General features: G+C 41.8%; 1 protein-coding gene across 4 annotated transcripts in view; it reads left to right on the top strand.

The window, feature by feature from the left end:
- LOC131530665 (uncharacterized) overlaps positions 1 to 11,744 on the top strand; it is a 32,915-nt gene extending 21,171 nt beyond the window's left edge. For 2 of the 4 annotated variants that reach the window (XM_058761064.1, XM_058761063.1), the window contains exons 5-6: positions 3,689 to 3,999; positions 7,633 to 7,974. In XM_058761064.1, the coding sequence (XP_058617047.1) occupies positions 3,689 to 3,999; positions 7,633 to 7,820 (499 nt within the window). In that variant the 3' untranslated portion in view covers positions 7,821 to 7,974. Of the gene's footprint in view, positions 1 to 3,688; positions 4,000 to 7,632; positions 7,975 to 10,752 lie in introns of those variants that run through there. The other 2 variants (XR_009268448.1, XM_058761065.1) reach the window with 2 other exon arrangements.
- Positions 11,745 to 17,441: the final 5,697 nt, after the last annotated feature.

The raw sequence follows: 17,441 nt of genomic DNA, 5'->3' as shown, positions 1-17,441 counted from the left end.
CGTTGCTTTGCATTAGTTTTTGAAACAGGAAGCAAAAAATATCCTTTTGATGCATGCCTGGAGTTAAAATTATGACTAGCACTACTATACAAAAGTTGACAGTACAATACACTTGGAACTTTTGATACTGAAATGTTTCTTATAAAACAAAGCAGAGAAACAATTGCCCTATCAGTGAGGTGAGTCCCACACCACATGTGCCTTCTGCTAACTTTAGCAGGCTAGTTTGTTTGTAGCCAATATGTTTGGACATTTTGATAAAAGTTAAGTGAGATGTGAAAACTTAAAAAGATTTTACTGACAAAATAAAGAAATGTCAAGAACCACAAAACAAACCAACAGACTTCATTTTATTGAGTTCCACACCATATGTGCCTTCTGCTAACTTTAGCATAGTAGGCTCATTTTTTGTGTGGTATAAAAACAGCCAATATATTTGGACATTTAAAAGACTTCTGTGAGATGTTAAATCTAATAACCCCAAAAAAGATTTTGCAGACAAAATAATGTAAAGATCCATAAAGCAAACCAAAAAGCTCCACTTCATTGAGTCCACCACATGTGCAGTCTGTTAACTTTAACAGGTTCACTTAGCATATAGGCTAGTTTTCGTTTACTGCTGTGTGAAGTGAAATGACCCAATATGTTTCATATTTCCAGTTCTGTGAAATGTAAATTCTAAGAACGCAAAAAAAAAAACAAAACAAAAAAAAAACGATTTTAATAACAAAGTGTTGAAATGAAATTTATGAATCTGTAACAGGCTTCACTTCACTGAGTTTGACATGTGCAGTCTGTTAGACTAATTTATTTGTTTTAATGTATGAAAAAAGAGCCAATATGTTTAGACATTTTCTGAGAGATATTAAAACTAAGTATGCAAAAGTGATTTGCAGGCAAAATAAAGAAATGTAAGAAACCATAAAGCAAACAGCATGTTTCACCTCACATAATTCCACAGTAGTCTGCAAACGTTAGCATAGTAGGCTAGTTTGTTTTATTTTGATTTATGGAATAAAAAGAGCCAATATGTTTAGACATTTTGATAAATGTTCTGTGAGATATTAAATCTAAAAACGCAAATAATATTAAGATCAATAAAGCAAACAAAAAGGCTTCACTTCATTGAGTTGCACACCACACGTGTCTTCTACTAACTTTAACGAGTTAGCATAACTATATTGTTTCATTGTTTCTATCAATGTGTGAAGTGAAACGACTCAAAACGTTTAGACATTTTGATAAAAGCAACAGGCTTCACTTCATGGAGTCCCACGTCACATGTGCAGTCTGCTAACTTTGCTTAGCATATAGGCTAGTTTTAGTTTTTACTGTTGTGTGAAGTAAAACAACCCAATATGTTTACTAGGGGTGTGCAGCGGAGCCATTATTTGCATCTGTATCTGTATTTGTGACAATCTCAAAATTATTTGTATCTGTATCTGTATTCGGATAGATCCGGAAGTGGGCGTGGCTTAAACCGGAAGTTCGTAAAATTACATGAAAATACCATTTTAAATGCAAATCTGTTCAATTCCTAGTTTTCATTTAACAAATATGCCTTGTATAACTAAATAAAGTGTTATTTTTCATTAAAATTATAACTTTGTAAATAGCTTCTATTTAAAACTTTATCAAAAAATAAAAATAACTTTATTCTTATTTTCCAGTGAAACTTTGTGTACAAATTTGACAAGAGACAAGCATCCATAATCTTAAATAAGAGCACTAGTAGAAAAAAAAGAAGCTGAAAAAAATAAATAAAATAAAAATAGAAATGGAAAGAAAGTGTTCAGTAGCCTATCATAGCAGAATGACAATAAAGCTCGCTTGAACTTTAAGTAACTTAGATCATGTGTTGCGGGAGTCCTTTACGAGTTTTTTTTTTTTTTTCAACAGAGCGCAACAAATCATTTGGACCCTCCAAAAGCCTTGATCAAACATCGCTTTTCTTCGTCTTGTATAATTAAATGTAATGTCATTCACGAAAAGGGCTAATGTAATGCGTTTTTATTGGATTTCGAAAAGGTTTGAAGTTAGGATCGTTTTTAGGATATTTTTGTCGAGTTGATATAACTCCAGAGAAAGCTCTGATTTCTGAGAGACGCGCATAGACCCCAACGCGGCTATTGATCTTCACTCATTTCATTCATATAGGCTAGTTTACACTCATTTACTTTACACATCCAGGCCCATAGCCAGCTATGATGTCCAGACCTCCGTAAATGTTTCATGTTCAAAATTAAAATTTGAAAACATATGAAAAATTATTTAAAATCATGTTGCTGAATAAATTCATGTGGCTGACTCGCAGGTGCAAGCTTGGTGCAAGTGAAGCCTCCACTCCACTCCGCCATGTTGCCAGATCTAGTTATTATAAGCGTCACTGGACTTGTTTTAATACTTAATGTAACAGCGTTAATAAAGTAATTGGGGCATTAATAAAGTGGGAAGATGAAGGTTGAGGTTAGAGATTCCGTATCCTATTTGCAAAATACAAGATTCAAACTTATTTTGGTGCATTTTTCAGGAGATTGGTTGTGTTTGTTTTTTGTAGCAATATCTGGCAAAACTGCAGCAATCAAAAAAGGAGCGCGTGGATAGTTTATTGCTGAGGAGACCACATTCGTTAGACAAACGCTATGATCACCATGATATTATCTGTACGAAACTGTGTCAAACACTATCAAAGCAGTACTAGCCATTATTATTGCACAAATCTTAACAACCGCAGACCTCACTAATGTAGTGCTGTTCCAGCAAACGTGATTGTGTCTGCCGAATATTTTTTCTATTATTCGGATAAATCCGTTATTCGTTTTGAAGCCATTATCCGTGCCTTTCCGAATAAGGTATTCGGCTTCAGGCACATCCCTAATGTTTACACATTTTCATAAAATTCTGTGAGATGTTAAATCTAAGCACCCAGAAAGATTTTACAGACAAAATAAAGAAATGTAAGAATTCGTAAAGCAAACCAACAGGCTTTACTTGACTGCGCTCCACATGTGTAGCCTGCTAACGTTAACATAGTTGGCTAGTTTGTTTGTTTTGATTTATGGAATAAAAAGATCCAATATTTTTAGTAATTTTGATAAATGTTCTGTGAGATATTAAATCTAAGCACCCAGAAAGATTTTACAGACAAAATAAAATGTAAGGATCGGCAAAGCAAACCAACAGGCAATAAAACAAGATTAGCATGAGGTTCCATTTTGGTCTAGACAGGTTTATACTACAGTAGTTACCCTTACAAAAATATTAACCGTGGTTTTACTACAAATAAAACTAAACACATTATTAGTACTATAGTTAAACCAAGGTAACCACAAATTACCCATGGTTTTGCTACACTAACCATTAGCCATGGTATTGGTTCCTACACTTTTACTATAATAAAACCATGGTTAATTATTTTATGGTTAATTACCCTTTGTAAGGGTACTTCTAGTCCATCTAAGTAACCAGGTTACCCTGCTAGCCCCCAGAAGTTAGCTGACTAGCATAGTCTCGCTATTTTATTTATTTATTTCACAAACAATCCCCCATATAAGGATTATTGCTACTCTCTGTAATACGCAAAATTTTAGCATCTTCAGCATCTCAATAACACCTTAAAAGCAGGTAGTATGCATGAACTGAAAACCAGTTTTTAACATCTACATACTATATTGTGCTTATTCCACAGTTTTGGGCCTCCATTTCGAAGTAAACATATTACAGCAGTCCCAGCACTCAATCTCAGTGCATCAAACTTTGGAGATCTGCAAACCTTGCAAACACCCTCACATACTGACACTCTCCAAAGTTTGAAGCAGTACATTATCTGCAGGACTCCAACCAAGGCAAAAGTGAAAGGATGGCAGCAGGATACAGATATAAAAGCGGAGTCAGAAAAGGAACTAAGGACTGGAAACCAAAGCGAAAGAAACCTGTCAGTCTGGAGGCTCTGGGGAGCAGCATGTCGCCTGAATCTGCTGCCAATACCTGGAAAAAAGTGTGAGTATCTTCATCCTTTGACAGCTGTCTCATACCTGACTGACGGACAGCCTAAGACAAGCAATACCACAGATAGCACAAAAGGAGCTGAAATTGTTGAAGATGTCTTTACCCTGAGCGTCAAATTCCTAATCTAACTACGATAGCGATGACATTTGCTTTTTGCCTTTGCTTACGTTTTTTCTTACCCACTGCTACGTTCTTCAAAAGGCCTGTGGAAAACAAATGCTGCGTTTGAAATCTCACTTTATGGCTCAGATTCAAAATAGCATAGTGCAAAAGATTCCCTAGTGCCAAAATAAAAGCATACAGCTGGATAAAGTCAGATAATACAAATTCCTTCTAATGCCCAAAGTATACTTCAGTTTTGATATGAACACTAACGTATACGAACAGTTTGTCGTTGCTGTTCTTTGAAGAAATAGTTCACCCGAAAAAAATAAATAAATAAAAAAATGCTGACAGTCTACTAACCTCAGGCCATGCAAGATGTAGATGAGTTTGTTTCTTCACCGGTACAGATTTGGAGAAATTTAGCTTTACATCACTTGCTCACCAGTGGGTCCTCAGCAGTGAATAGGTGCCGTCAGAATGAGAGTCCAAACAGCTGATAAAAACATTACAATAATCCACAAGTAATCCACACGACTCCAGTTCATTAGTTAACATCTTCTGAAGTGAAACGCTGCATGTTTGTAATAAATGAATCATTAAATCTTTAACAAACTTCAGCTTCCATCTAAAATATAAAAAGGTCATCTCGTCTGAATCAGAAGAGAAATATGCACAGATCAAGCACCATTTACAAGCTAAAACAGTCCAAACCATTTCTAAACACACCTGGCAGTAATTTTGATGTAAGAGGACAACAGAGGATATACTTTTTCACTTCAGAAAGCATTATTATGGATTATGGACTCATATTTTAGCCAGAAGTGACGATTTAAAGTTAAAATGCTTTAATTATGGACTTTACAAAAAAACAACTTTTTGCTTCACAAATTAATTGATGAACTTGTGTGGATTACTTGTGAATTATTGTGATAATTTTTATAAGTTTTATCAGCTGTTTTGTCTCTCACTCTGACCGCATAAATAGCCTTTATTTAGCACACATAATGATATTGGATACTTTCACCTGTCATCTTGCATTTTCCTCCCAGCAAGCTTCTCGCAATGCATTCTGGGATTGTACGCACCTCTTTCATCAGTGAACCCGTGAAGCTCCTACTGTATTTATGAGATAGATAGTCAATATTATGACTTGTTCAAGTCAAAACAAGACGTTTTTTAAAACAGGGGAACAAAACCCAAAAGCTCAGTAATCACAGGATAAAGATCTGGATCTTCAGCACACAAAACTCAAAAATCAGAAAGGAAACAAAAATAACAGTGCAAGATAAATCCAGGACGACTAAAAAGAATTAAATATGACCAACCAAACAGACAGACTTCACAGAAAGAACAAACACAGAGAATACTAGGCAACAAGGGATGTAAAACGAAGACCAGAAGGGAGTGGCAAGATCCTGACAGGAAACTCAATTGTGAAGTAGCCAATATAAACCAATATACTGTAAACCAACGATGTCAAGCTTTTAAACCACTGAATGAACATGCTTAATGATTTATTTGTGCATGGTATCTAACAAATTATTAATTTATCTCAAATGAGCTTTAGCTTCACCTTAGTTGTCCGTCACTAAATCTACCATCCCAGACTTACAATATTTATGGCTCAACTTAAAGTCTGCATTAAAATACGGCCAGAAGTCATCTTAGGATACTCTTGTGGAACAAGGCATCCACTTTCTTCAAAAAGCCTGCAGAAAACAAATGCAGCATTTGAAATATCACATGTCTCTCTCACAAATCTCACTGCTTTATGGCTCAGATTCAGAACACAAGTACAAAAGATTCCCTTGTGACAAAACCTCAGCGCAAGCATACAGCTGTGTGAAGTCTGATAGTACAACATTCTTGCCACAAAAGCTTGAGCAACCCAAGGCATGGAGAATACAGCCATTTAACGGCAAAACTGAATTAAATTGCATGAACTTGACACTCCCAAACAACTCCTAATTTCAGTCCGTGCACTTGATATGACCTACACAGCACTTCGTAATCTTGTTCCCTTTGTGCAGTTAGTGATGATGGCATTGTGCTGGGAAATTTGGAGCCTATCATCGACTGAGGCCTGGTCTTCGGCAATCACTGGGCGGCAGGGTTTAATAGAGCTCAGTGGTGATTGGAGCCCCCTAAGAGATTAAACCACAGTCTTTACATAATGAACAGCTTAATGATGGAATTACAGAGGCACTTAATGGCATCGTAAATACCGTCATTGCCCATGCCGACTCTCACGAAAATGTATTAACCATCTGTAATTGGGGCATTAAATAACGGTCAGTTTACAAAGCTCATTTGCAATGACGTTACCTGGGAAATCCTCAGAAATGGTTAATTATTGATATTAAAACAACCAGTGGTGCATTTAGAGTGATGGTGGCTTTAGGGAGTCACAGAAAATGGCATTTTTAATGGACATGCCAGCCTCCCTTAATGTGGCTAACAATGTTCACACGGCAGCTAAAGTGCTATATAACAGGCATCATTCCAACATATGCTCACTGGGAAAACGTGCCTGTTTCTGGATTTCTGTAAATCTCCAAAAATGTACATATACTTACAATTCACTGCAGTTTTCAGCTGAAATTAACACTAGTGGCAGAACTTTTATTTCTTTTCACACAAATTATAACAGTAAACTAATACATTTTGATATTTGTATCACATAATCAGCTCCATATGTATGGCTTTTCTGATGTAAACTTGCTCAGTAGCACACCTAGTACAAGTCCCGTGAAACAGGAGTCGTGATTAAAAAATATAAAATAAAAAACGTAAAGACTTCGTAAGACCAAGCTTTAATGGCATGGTTGTTTGAGAAAATGCATTTTTATCTTACATTTCCTTTTGTTCGTACTGGTCGGGATTAGCGTAGGTGGAAATTTATTTTAGTGCCACTTACTGGGCATTTCATTTCTGAACAGCCATGTTACATACAACCAACACAATAAAACAGTTAAAACTACATTTGTAGTGCCACCTACTGGATACTTTAAAAGTGCCACGATACATGCAAATAGCAACGTATTATTTCTCAGAAATGTTTTAGTCGTCACATTTTCCCAATGAGCCTCGGTTGCATTATTTACAGATATTGTGATAAAAGAAAAAGGGAATGAATTTGCTTCCACACCATATACAATCCGATTTTGTAAGCGCTTGTATAAGCAGAGCAGGTCGAGAGTCATAATGGTTGTTTAATCAACTTTTTCTAAAAAAAAATATTATACTTGTTTAGCAAAATGGATTCGGTCAATTGAAACAAAAGTGTGAAGATATTTTCTAAAAGTCCAGAAAGCCAAAAGGTCCCATAGTTGAAAAAAAAACACCCAAATATGGTCATCAATCCCAATATACGGAGGTGAAACCACATAAATGTGATGGATAAAGCATTCAATAGGGATTGGTTTAGTTAAAGCACTTGCAATATAAGTACGATCAAATGAGCCACAAGCCATTCATTTACTCAAAGCCACATTCTTCCTCCTGACAACATCTTTTCAGCTCATCCTGCCTCCATTCTTCTCAAGCTGTCTCGCTGCATTCAGTGTGCAGTATGTACCGTGTACGCCTCCAGATATTTTGCTTCCCTGGGGAAATCCGGCTTCGACAACACACACAACCCTTCCCCTCAGTTCCAGCTGAAATCCTTGCAAGTCGAACCTCAAACGGCTCAAACGGAGTGCACGTAGCCGCACACACAGCTTTTCCAAGGTCAGCGGCTCTCTTCCTTCTGCTCGACTTCAGCGACTCACGCCTGGCAGAATTGAAAAGGTTTGTCAGGCTGATTAAACTCAGAAGGTGTTATGTAGAAGGTGTCTGATCCCTCTTTGACAGACAGTTAGGATTTTCTTCTATCCACTCCCCAACTCGTGCGCCACGCTCTTATTTAACAAGATCAGATGTTATGTCACAGCAAGGTGCAATTTTCATTAACCTCCAGCTGCGCTATGATTTGAATGTGCCAGCCCTGCAATTAGTTGATTGTGATTGATTGATGAAGTCAGTGCCCCCCTCCCTCCTCCTCCTCCTCCTCCTTCTTCGAGGGCTCATGTAATTCATTCGGACTAATTCCCTCCTCCCTCTCGCGGCTTGCGCATTATTCTCCGACAGGCTCTGCTCGCCAGAACGTTCCCTGACAGATTTGTGGTCACGGCATGGGGCAAATGCAAACGCTCTCATCACAGCATGGCCGCAACATGCTAAGCGGTAATGAAAGGGGAACAGGTGACATTGGCCAAAACGCTGTTTGACGTTTGTCACCTTTTCTACTTTCATCCAGGAACTAATGTGCGATATAATGTGAAGACTGTGGGGTTGATGACATTATTTTTTTTGTTTGTATTTAAACTGAAACATAAGTAGTGATATAAGAACAACTGCTATACACAAGTGGGATCCAAAAGTCTGTATTGTTTTAAGAAACAAAAACACAATAAAATTAATAATTCAGATTCTGCACTATTTTTAGGTCACTAATCAAATGTTATCTTAACTAGGCCATTTTCATGCTAATACTAATGTAAATGCTTATTTGTGACACTGACCATGTTGACTCTTCTGCACAAAAGGTCACATTTCCTTGTTCCCATTAAAAAATGCAAAACAGATGCCATTTTACTAGTGTTTTCAGACTTTTGGACTGTGACATTGACTCACATTAATTCACCACCATTTGCTGTGTTCAAAACCTTGCTAGGTTTTCTGGGTGTATTAAAGGTGCATATTTGGAGGGGGTTGCATACCACCAATAAATAGACCACTGAAGAAAAAGGTGTTATACTGACAATTTTCACTCAGATATCACTGCTAAATTTCACAATTACAGAGAAATGGCAAATAACTAAACATGACATTTTTAGTAGAAAATTTTAAAAAATCATATTTTACATTTTCTTGTAAAATATATTCCAACAATCAACTGAATATGACTGAATTTGGTGTCCTGAGAATTCACACCTGCCTCTGAACAAAAGGAATCGGCTAAGTATCCTGCACTTTTCTAGCTAATCATAAACACTTTCTATGATAATTTTTCACATTACAGATTTCTGAAAAGTCTTTATAGGTCAGGAGTTTGAAAAAGTTTTTTTTTTTTTTTTTAAGCTATCAAAATGGCGGAAGTCTGCAAAATGGCAAAAAATAGCTTAAAGCGCCTTTAAGGTTTTATGTTGTCTTTGTTCTTATTATGCAAATAACTTTACCACTCAAGACATCCGCAGTTTTTGCTCAGAAAGACACTTGCTGAGCAGCGTGTTTGTAAATGTTGATGGCTGCATCATTATTTGAAAATGGGTTTCAAGGCATTTGGATACATCCGAGTAGACACACTGAAATATATTTTTGTGGTTTGCAGTTACTCCTGACTCTGACTTTAGACGGTCTGTCATAAGTCATTTTTGACAAATCCAAAAGAATACTCTTGCCTGCTAAAATATGTCAGTAAACCCAACCACCCAATACATTTACTGTTTTTACTCTTTTTTTTTTTTTCAAGGGCCAAAATGCCAATTTTATGCACAGTTATGCACCCATAACCTAATTCTGTTGACATTATCTGCATTAACATCATAAAACTTGGACCATTCCATGTTAAATGCCCAAACAAATGGCACAAAATGAAAACATAATGTGTGACTATCACCCAAAAACACCTAGTGACCACTTCATTTTAAAGTGAGATTCTATTTCACACATACACAAAATAATGGCTCTGTTCCAAACCCTATTGAACTTCACTGCTTCATATGGCAGCTTCCCTTTAATGTAGTATCCTTACTGAAATGTTACCTCTTAAGTGACTGATTTGGAAAGATTTAGCAACTGTCATTCAAACATTTGAAAAGTTGTAGGACAGAAAGGATAAAAAAATAAGATGATGTGACATGAAAACAAAAACCGTTCACCCAAAAATTAAAATTCTGTCATTAATTATTCGCCCTCATGCTGTTCAAAACCCGTAAGACCTTCGGGATCATCTTCAGAACACAAATTTAAGATATTTTGCATGAAAGCTTTCTGACCCTACATAGACAGCAATGCAATTACCACGTTCAATGCCCAGAAAGGTAGTAAAGACATTGTTAAAATAGTCCACGTGACACCAGTGGATTAACATTAATTTTATGAAGAGAGATGGACATGCTTCGTCAGAATGCCATCTCCTGCGTCATCAGCATCACACGCATATGTTGTGGCTCTCTCGTAGCTTCATAAAATTATGATTAAACCAGTGATGTCACATGGACTATTTTAACGATGTCCTTACTACCTTTCTGGGCCTTGAATGTTCCAGTTGCATTGTTTTATGGAATGTCAGAAAGCTCCCAGATTTGATCAAAAATATCTTAATTTGTGCTGTGAAGACGAACGAAGGTCTTACGGGTTTGGAATGACTAAAAAAACCTTAGTTTTCCACTCATAATTATAACTTTATGGTGCCGTTCATGTGCGACGAATACATAAATACGATCTTTCCAACATGACTTGAACTCACTAGGAGTTTACACAGCAAACACAAAAACCATCTAAAATAGTCTATTTTATATCTATCCAACTTCTCACTATTGAACAAATGTTTTACTGACTCATCATCTGATTTTCATTTCTTTTTTTCCCCCACAGAGCTTATCACAGTGCGTTCTGGTTTGCTGTGTCCATATAAAGGATATACGTGACGCTGGCTTGGAATTTGGCCAAAACGAGGTATCTTATGAGGCAGCATACAGACAGCTCACTATGTTTCGGAACGCAGCATACGTGTCAAAAAACTGGAGCCAATTTCCATAAAGTATATTGTGTTTAATCCTGCTGTCACAGCTGAGGATGATTTTGCTGACATTTGAATATAGCCTCAATTCTTTACCTTGCAGCCTAAGCCTGGCTGTGGAGAACTCAAATATTGAGCGTAGCTACCTTTATCACAGCATTCGATCGATACATCATTGCACAGCTGTCAGATAAGTCATATCAGCCACGCAGATTCCAGTCGGCCCGTCTGTATGCTTCCCCTTTTCTAAACTGGATTGTTTTCTCTGGCCCCTTTTAAAATGGGAAATAGCTTTGGTAGGAACGTTCGAGCGGCTCTAACAAAAGGTGAACCGTCATCTAGGTAAAGGTTATCAGACGTGGCGCCCTGCAAAGTTTCTGGCACCCATCCTGAGCGCCGGCCAATTCCAGGCTGAATAAGCAACACAAAATGTGTCTCCTTGCTGCAAATGCCAGACAATACTCCAGTGCCAATTAGTTTGACACTGTTGTAAAACACGGGCAATGTATCCTGGAAGAACCCTGCTTGCATCATGCTTCATGCATTGGTAATGACAAAAGAACTTAAATTGCCTTTCTCTGCTGCCCTTGAAATTTTAAATTGCTTGCTCTGTCTCCTTCTATTTGTCTTTCATGGTTCCTGATCCCAGAGTCATACTCTCTCAACAATATAGAGTGTTGTAAAAATGGCCGGATACCTTTAGAAATCTTGGTTTAGATTTGATTTATAGAACGCAGAGATATTTTTTTGGCAGAAAAGGTGTGTTAAACTAACTGCTATATATAAAAAAAGCATCTATGTGTGGTCCCAAGGATTTTTACACACCTAAAAACTGTCATTGTCAACAAATGCCATTACATTAGATTTGAAATATCAAGCCAGAGAACAGAAGCACATATGAAAATGTAAAAAAAAAAAAAAAAAAATTAAATAATTAAATAAATACAACAACAGATGCGCTGTTCAAAATTAGGAGCTTTTAGATTCCAATTTCAAGTTGTTATTAGAAAAAAAAATCATCATGGATTTTTTTTTACCATGGATTTGACCATTTTAGACTATAAAAAGTGCCCTTTACACTTCTTATCCTGTCAGCAAACATCATTAGCTGGTTCACCATGTGGATTCATATTCATTAGTATTGGAACATGTGGTCTATTAGATTAGCTCCATGAGCGTAATGACTATAGCGATAAGGATATTAACATTTGAACTAATACACACATACAGATTATTCACAATACATACTGTATGTACAAATTAGCCTACTCATTTTTTATATGGACCATGTGTTATGTAAGAATATCAGTTTATGAAGCAATAAACACCTCTTTCTAGCAAGCTATTTAGATTTTCGAATGTCCACCCTATATGAGAAATACAAATTTGCAATTTCCAATAAATATCTGCCTGTAATGTCTCCTCATTTGGTCCATTTGGACTCGCTTTGCTTAACCACGGTACCAAGCCTCCAAACCAGCTATCTATGTAACATTTTTCAGTGAAAATAATTAATTAAAAAAATGTCCAAAAGTACCTTGATGCAAGACTGTGAAAGGGTTTCACCTCACAAGAACCCTTCCCTGTGAGTTCTGCAGCTTTTGTACTGGGTCGGGATAACCTTGCAGATGTTTTACTGAAGGAAAGACCATGCAATATGGTGTAAAGCACTAGTGCCAGATGAGAAATGTAATGAGTAAAAGGTTAATGCAATTCTGATCAACTTTGATAGAATGTAAAAAATGTTTGTAAAGCACTATATGGTCTACATGTATGGAAGATTGTTTCCGCTACGGGATAAAAAAAAATATATATATATATATAGTAATAATAAAAGAGTAATTGAAGCATTTATTTCACTGATTTTATATCTTACAACTGAGACTTTTTTTTTTTTTTGCAATTCTGAGAAAAAAAGCTAGAATGGTTAATCGCAACTGTGTGTTTATAACTTACAATTGCGAGAATAAAGTCAGAATTATGGGATAAGAAGTCAAAATTAATTAATTAAATTAAATTAAATTCAGAATCCCGAGAAAAAAAATAAAAATACAAATTGTGTAAAATATACTCATAGTTACGAGGAAAAAAAGTTAGAATTGCTACATGTAATCTCAAAATTAGAGAGAAAAACACCAACATAGTGAGCTTTAAACTGGTAGTTACAATCTTATAACTTGCAATTGTGAGATATACATTCGCAGCCCTGAGAAAAAAAGTTGGGCTGAATTTAATTAAATTTTTTCAAAAAGCTTAGAATTCAAAAAAAAAAAAAAAAATTCTAATTGCGAGATGTAAATGTCCCAGGTTACGTATGTAACCATGGTTCCCTTTCAGTCGGTCACTCCGAGTCACGTCGGATGACCGACGAATTGGGATCTCGCCAGAGAGACCAATCCACTTCGAGTGTAACTAAACGAGCCAATGGACATTGGCATGCGATCATTGCATCCAGCTGCCGCTGATGACAGCGTGAGTATAAGAGGCAGCTGGTGCACCGCATTAATTCATCCTTTCGCTGAGGAGCCGAGCGGCGGTGAATCACTGCTGCTCTCCTTTCCTGCGAGTGAGAAGAGCGAGCGAGTGCGGGCGTTACAGCGCAGCAGCGGTGGTCGCGGTCTCACGGGAGAGGTCGATTCCCGTGAAGACAGTCACACTAGGAGTGTGTGGTGGCCAGCTCCCCTGCGTGCTTCAGCACTTAATAAAGAGCAAATTTCTCTAAAAGAGCAACACGGGTGATCGCGTCTTTTTAAAGATGTCTTATCACCCGTGCGTTTCTGGGTGTGGTCGTTTTCCTGGCGCCTCAGGACGGTCACGATCGCTGCCTCACGTGTCTGGGCATTCAGCACGCTGAGGAAGCTTTCGTGGATGGTTCATGTTCTTCTTGTGGGGACATGACCATCTCGGAGTTGCATAATAGAGTCCCTCTGCCTCTGCCGCGATCCAGTGTTCGTTCCCGGGGCGGCGCTGTATCCGGTGGAGTCAGAGGTGATCTGAGGGTGGAGCTGCCGAAGGAGCTGCCGAAGGAGCGCGCTGGGCCCTCTGCTGGACAGGGTGCACCACGCGAGTCCTCTCTCTCCGGTGCCCCCTCTGACGACCAAATGTTGATCGCTGCATCGGAGGGCGAGTCCTCTCTCTCCGGGAATGACGACCCGGCTGCGTTGCCCCCTTCGGGTGTGGTAGCGTGAATCCTCCACTGCGTCCCGATCCTTCGAGGCTGGACGAGTCTCAGTTCTCAGCGCCCCCTCCGGTGCCATTCTTCCCGGAAGTGCATGAGGAGCTCACAAGATCGGGGAAGGCACCTTTCACTGCCCGAAACAAATCTTGTGGCTCCTCCCCCCTCACCACCCTCGATGGTGGAGCCGCTTTGGGGTACGCGGGCATCCCCTCTGTGGAGCAGTCTGTGGCCATGCAACTATGTCCAACAGCCGCTACCACTCTGCGGGTGACCGTGTCTCTCGCGGGCCTGTAAGTATTTGTCAGGTCTAACTGGCAGTGCTTATAGAGCCTGTGGGGAGGCGGCTTCTGCCCTTCACGCCATGGCGTTACTGCAGGTCCACCAGGCCAAAGCCCTGAAAGACCTGCACGAGGGTGGTCACGACCTGGCGGTTCTACATGAGCTGCGTGCTGCGACGGACCTCGCGCTTCGAGCGACGAAGGTGACCGCACAGTCTCTGGGTCGTGCGATGTCCACGCTAGTGGTCCAGGAGCGCCATCTCTGGCTGTGTCTTGCTGACATGAAGGAGCAGGAGAAGGTACAGTTCCTGAATGCTCCCGTGTCGCAGACGCTGTCGAGAGCTTTACCCAGCAGTTCTCGGCAGCCCAGAAGCAGACTGAGGCGTTCAAACACATCATGCGCCGGAGGAAACCTGCTGCTTCCACTCCGGCTGCTGCCCCTCAGCCTGCTCGTCGCCGTGGGCGCCCCCCTGCGGCTGCCCCCGCTCCCGCGCAGCCGCAGCAGCCTTCCACCAGGCAGCGCTGTGGAGCCGGTCGCAGGCAGGACGCCCAGCCCGTCCAGGCCCCCGCCAGGCCCCCGGCTACGCGATTCAGTTCGCCCGGCGTCCCCCCAAGTTCGGGGGCATCCGGTTCACTTCAGTGAAGGCTGTCGATGCCCCTGTCTTGCGGGCGGAAATTGCAGTCCTGCTGGCGAAGAATGCGATAGAGCCGGTCCCTCCAGCCGATATGAGGTCGGGGTTTTACAGCCCTTACTTCATTGTGCCCAAGAAAAGCGGTGGGTTACGACCGATCTTGGATCTGCGAGTTTTGAACCGTGCACTTCACAAGATGCCGTTCAAGATGTTGGCGCAGAAACGCATTTTTGGGTCAATTTTTGAGGCACCTCAGCCGGTTGGGTCTTCGGGTCAACTGGGAAAAGAGCAAACTCGTGCCAACGCAGAGGATCTCTTTTCTCGGCATGGAGTTGGATTTGGTCAACCAGACAGCACGCCTCACCCAGGAACGTGCTCAGTCGGTGCTGAACTGCCTCAAGACTTTATCAGGCAGGACGGCGGTCCCACTCAAACTCTTTCAGAGGCTCCTGGGGCATATGGCTGCAGCTGCGGCGATAGTTCCGCTCGGTCTGCTCCATATGAGACCGCTTCAGCACTGGCTCCATGGCCGAGTCCCGAGGTGGGCATGGAAACGCGGTACTCACCGGGTTCAGATTACACCAGCCTGCCGCAAAACCTTCAGCCCGTGGACAGATCCCTCGTTCCTTCGGGCAGGAGTGCCCCTGGAGCAGGTATCCAGGCATGCTGTGGTGTTCACGGATGCCTCGGCCACCGGCTGGGGAGCCACGTACAACGGGCACGCAATGTCAGGGGTGTGGACGGGTCCCCAACTGCGTTGGCATATCAATTGCCTCGAGTTGCTGGCAGCACGCCTTGCCTTGAGCCGCCTCAGAGGGCGCCGGGCAAGGGCGGCTCTGGTCCGTCACGGACAACACTGCGACCGTTGCGTATATCAACCGGCAGGGCAGTTTACGCTCCCGTCGCATGTCGCAACTCGCCCGCCACCTCCTCCTCTGGAGTCAGAAGCATCTGAGGTCCCTTCGTGCCATCCACATCCCAGGAGTGTTCAATCAGGCGGCCGACGAGCTGTCTCGAGCAGCACTCCCTGGGGAGTGGAGACTCCACCCCCAGGCGGTCCAGCTGATTTGGAGTCGGTTCGGAGTTGCTCAGGTAGACCTGTTTGCATCTCCAGAAACCACCCACTGCCAGTGGTTCTACTCCCTGTCCGAGGCAACGCTCGGCACGGATGCACTGGCACACAGCTGGCCCCAGGGCCTGCGCAAATATGCGTTCCCCCCAGTGAGCCTGCTAGCACAGACACTGTGCAAGATCAGGGAGGACGAGGAGCAGGTCTTGATAGTGGCTCCATATTGGCCCAACAGGACCTGGTTCCCGGAACTCATGCTCCTCGTGACAGCCCCTCCCTGGCCGATTCCTCTGAGGAAGGATCTGCTTTCTCAGAGACGGGGCACCCTCTGGCACCCGCGTCCAGACTTGTGGAAACTCCATGTGTGGTCCCTGGATGGGACGCGGAGGTTCTAGGTGATCTGCCCCAGGAGGTAGCTCTCACTATCGCTTCAGCACGAGCACCGTCCACAAGACGGGCCTATGCGCTGAAGTGGAACCTGTTCGTCGAATGGTGTTTCTCTCCAGCCTGCTCAGAACCCACCAGTGTGGGAATGACCCCGTTGAAAGGCGGCGGAGCACCGAACTGAATGCAATAGCCTTGTTCTAGAGTGTGCAGGACCCATCGAGACACATTTGACAGTAGTTTCCACACTGCCAAATAGTCTACTAAAGGAACAAGTCTCTCGAGACTGGCCTCTGGTGTGCTTCGAGCTGCTAGCTCGGTGCCCTAAAGCGGAGGACCGGCAGGGGACGGTCCTCAGATCTAGCTGCTTTAGAGACTCCCGAAGGGGTTGGTGAGCCTCTCAGTTCTGCTATGGAAGAGACTGAGAGAAGCACTTGCTGGAGATCCACCAGATCCATGTGCGATCCCCACAATCTCAATCGCCGCCGTGCTTTAGCAGCAGCGGAACCAGAACCGGAACCGGAACCGCGAGATCACAGGCGTGGACACACTCCTTGGAGCGTATCCGGTGGGAGCGGAACGTATTGCAGCAGGGCAAAGCATAATCGGCCCTTTTCCATTTTTTTCCTTGAGAGCTGACTGTGCGAGCTCCGCTCCCCAGACATGCTGCTCATAATGATATTCGTTCACAATATGCTTGTGCAAACAATATTCTTGTGCAACTGCTTTACGAAAGCTCATCGACGTCCTCCACGTCCACCTCGTCGGAGGAAGACAGGCGGAGCATCAAGCCCTCTCTCCGAGGGGAAGAAACCGCGGGGCGGGCTTCCGATCCCAGAGAGCAGGCGCTGGATCTGATGGGAAAGGAAGAAGATGGGGGCTCGCCCATCTTCATTCCCTCCACCTGATCCATCTGCAATTCCCATGAGCGCAGCTGCCGCTCCGCCTCGGCAAAAGCGGTGCCGGCACTGCGAGGAATGTCTCTCCTCAAAGAGAGCCTTCG

The sequence above is a fragment of the Onychostoma macrolepis genome, chromosome 22 (genome assembly GCF_012432095.1).
Source record: "Onychostoma macrolepis isolate SWU-2019 chromosome 22, ASM1243209v1, whole genome shotgun sequence".
Lineage (NCBI taxonomy): Eukaryota > Metazoa > Chordata > Actinopteri > Cypriniformes > Cyprinidae > Onychostoma > Onychostoma macrolepis.
This window is presented reverse-complemented; position numbering and strand designations above follow the sequence as displayed.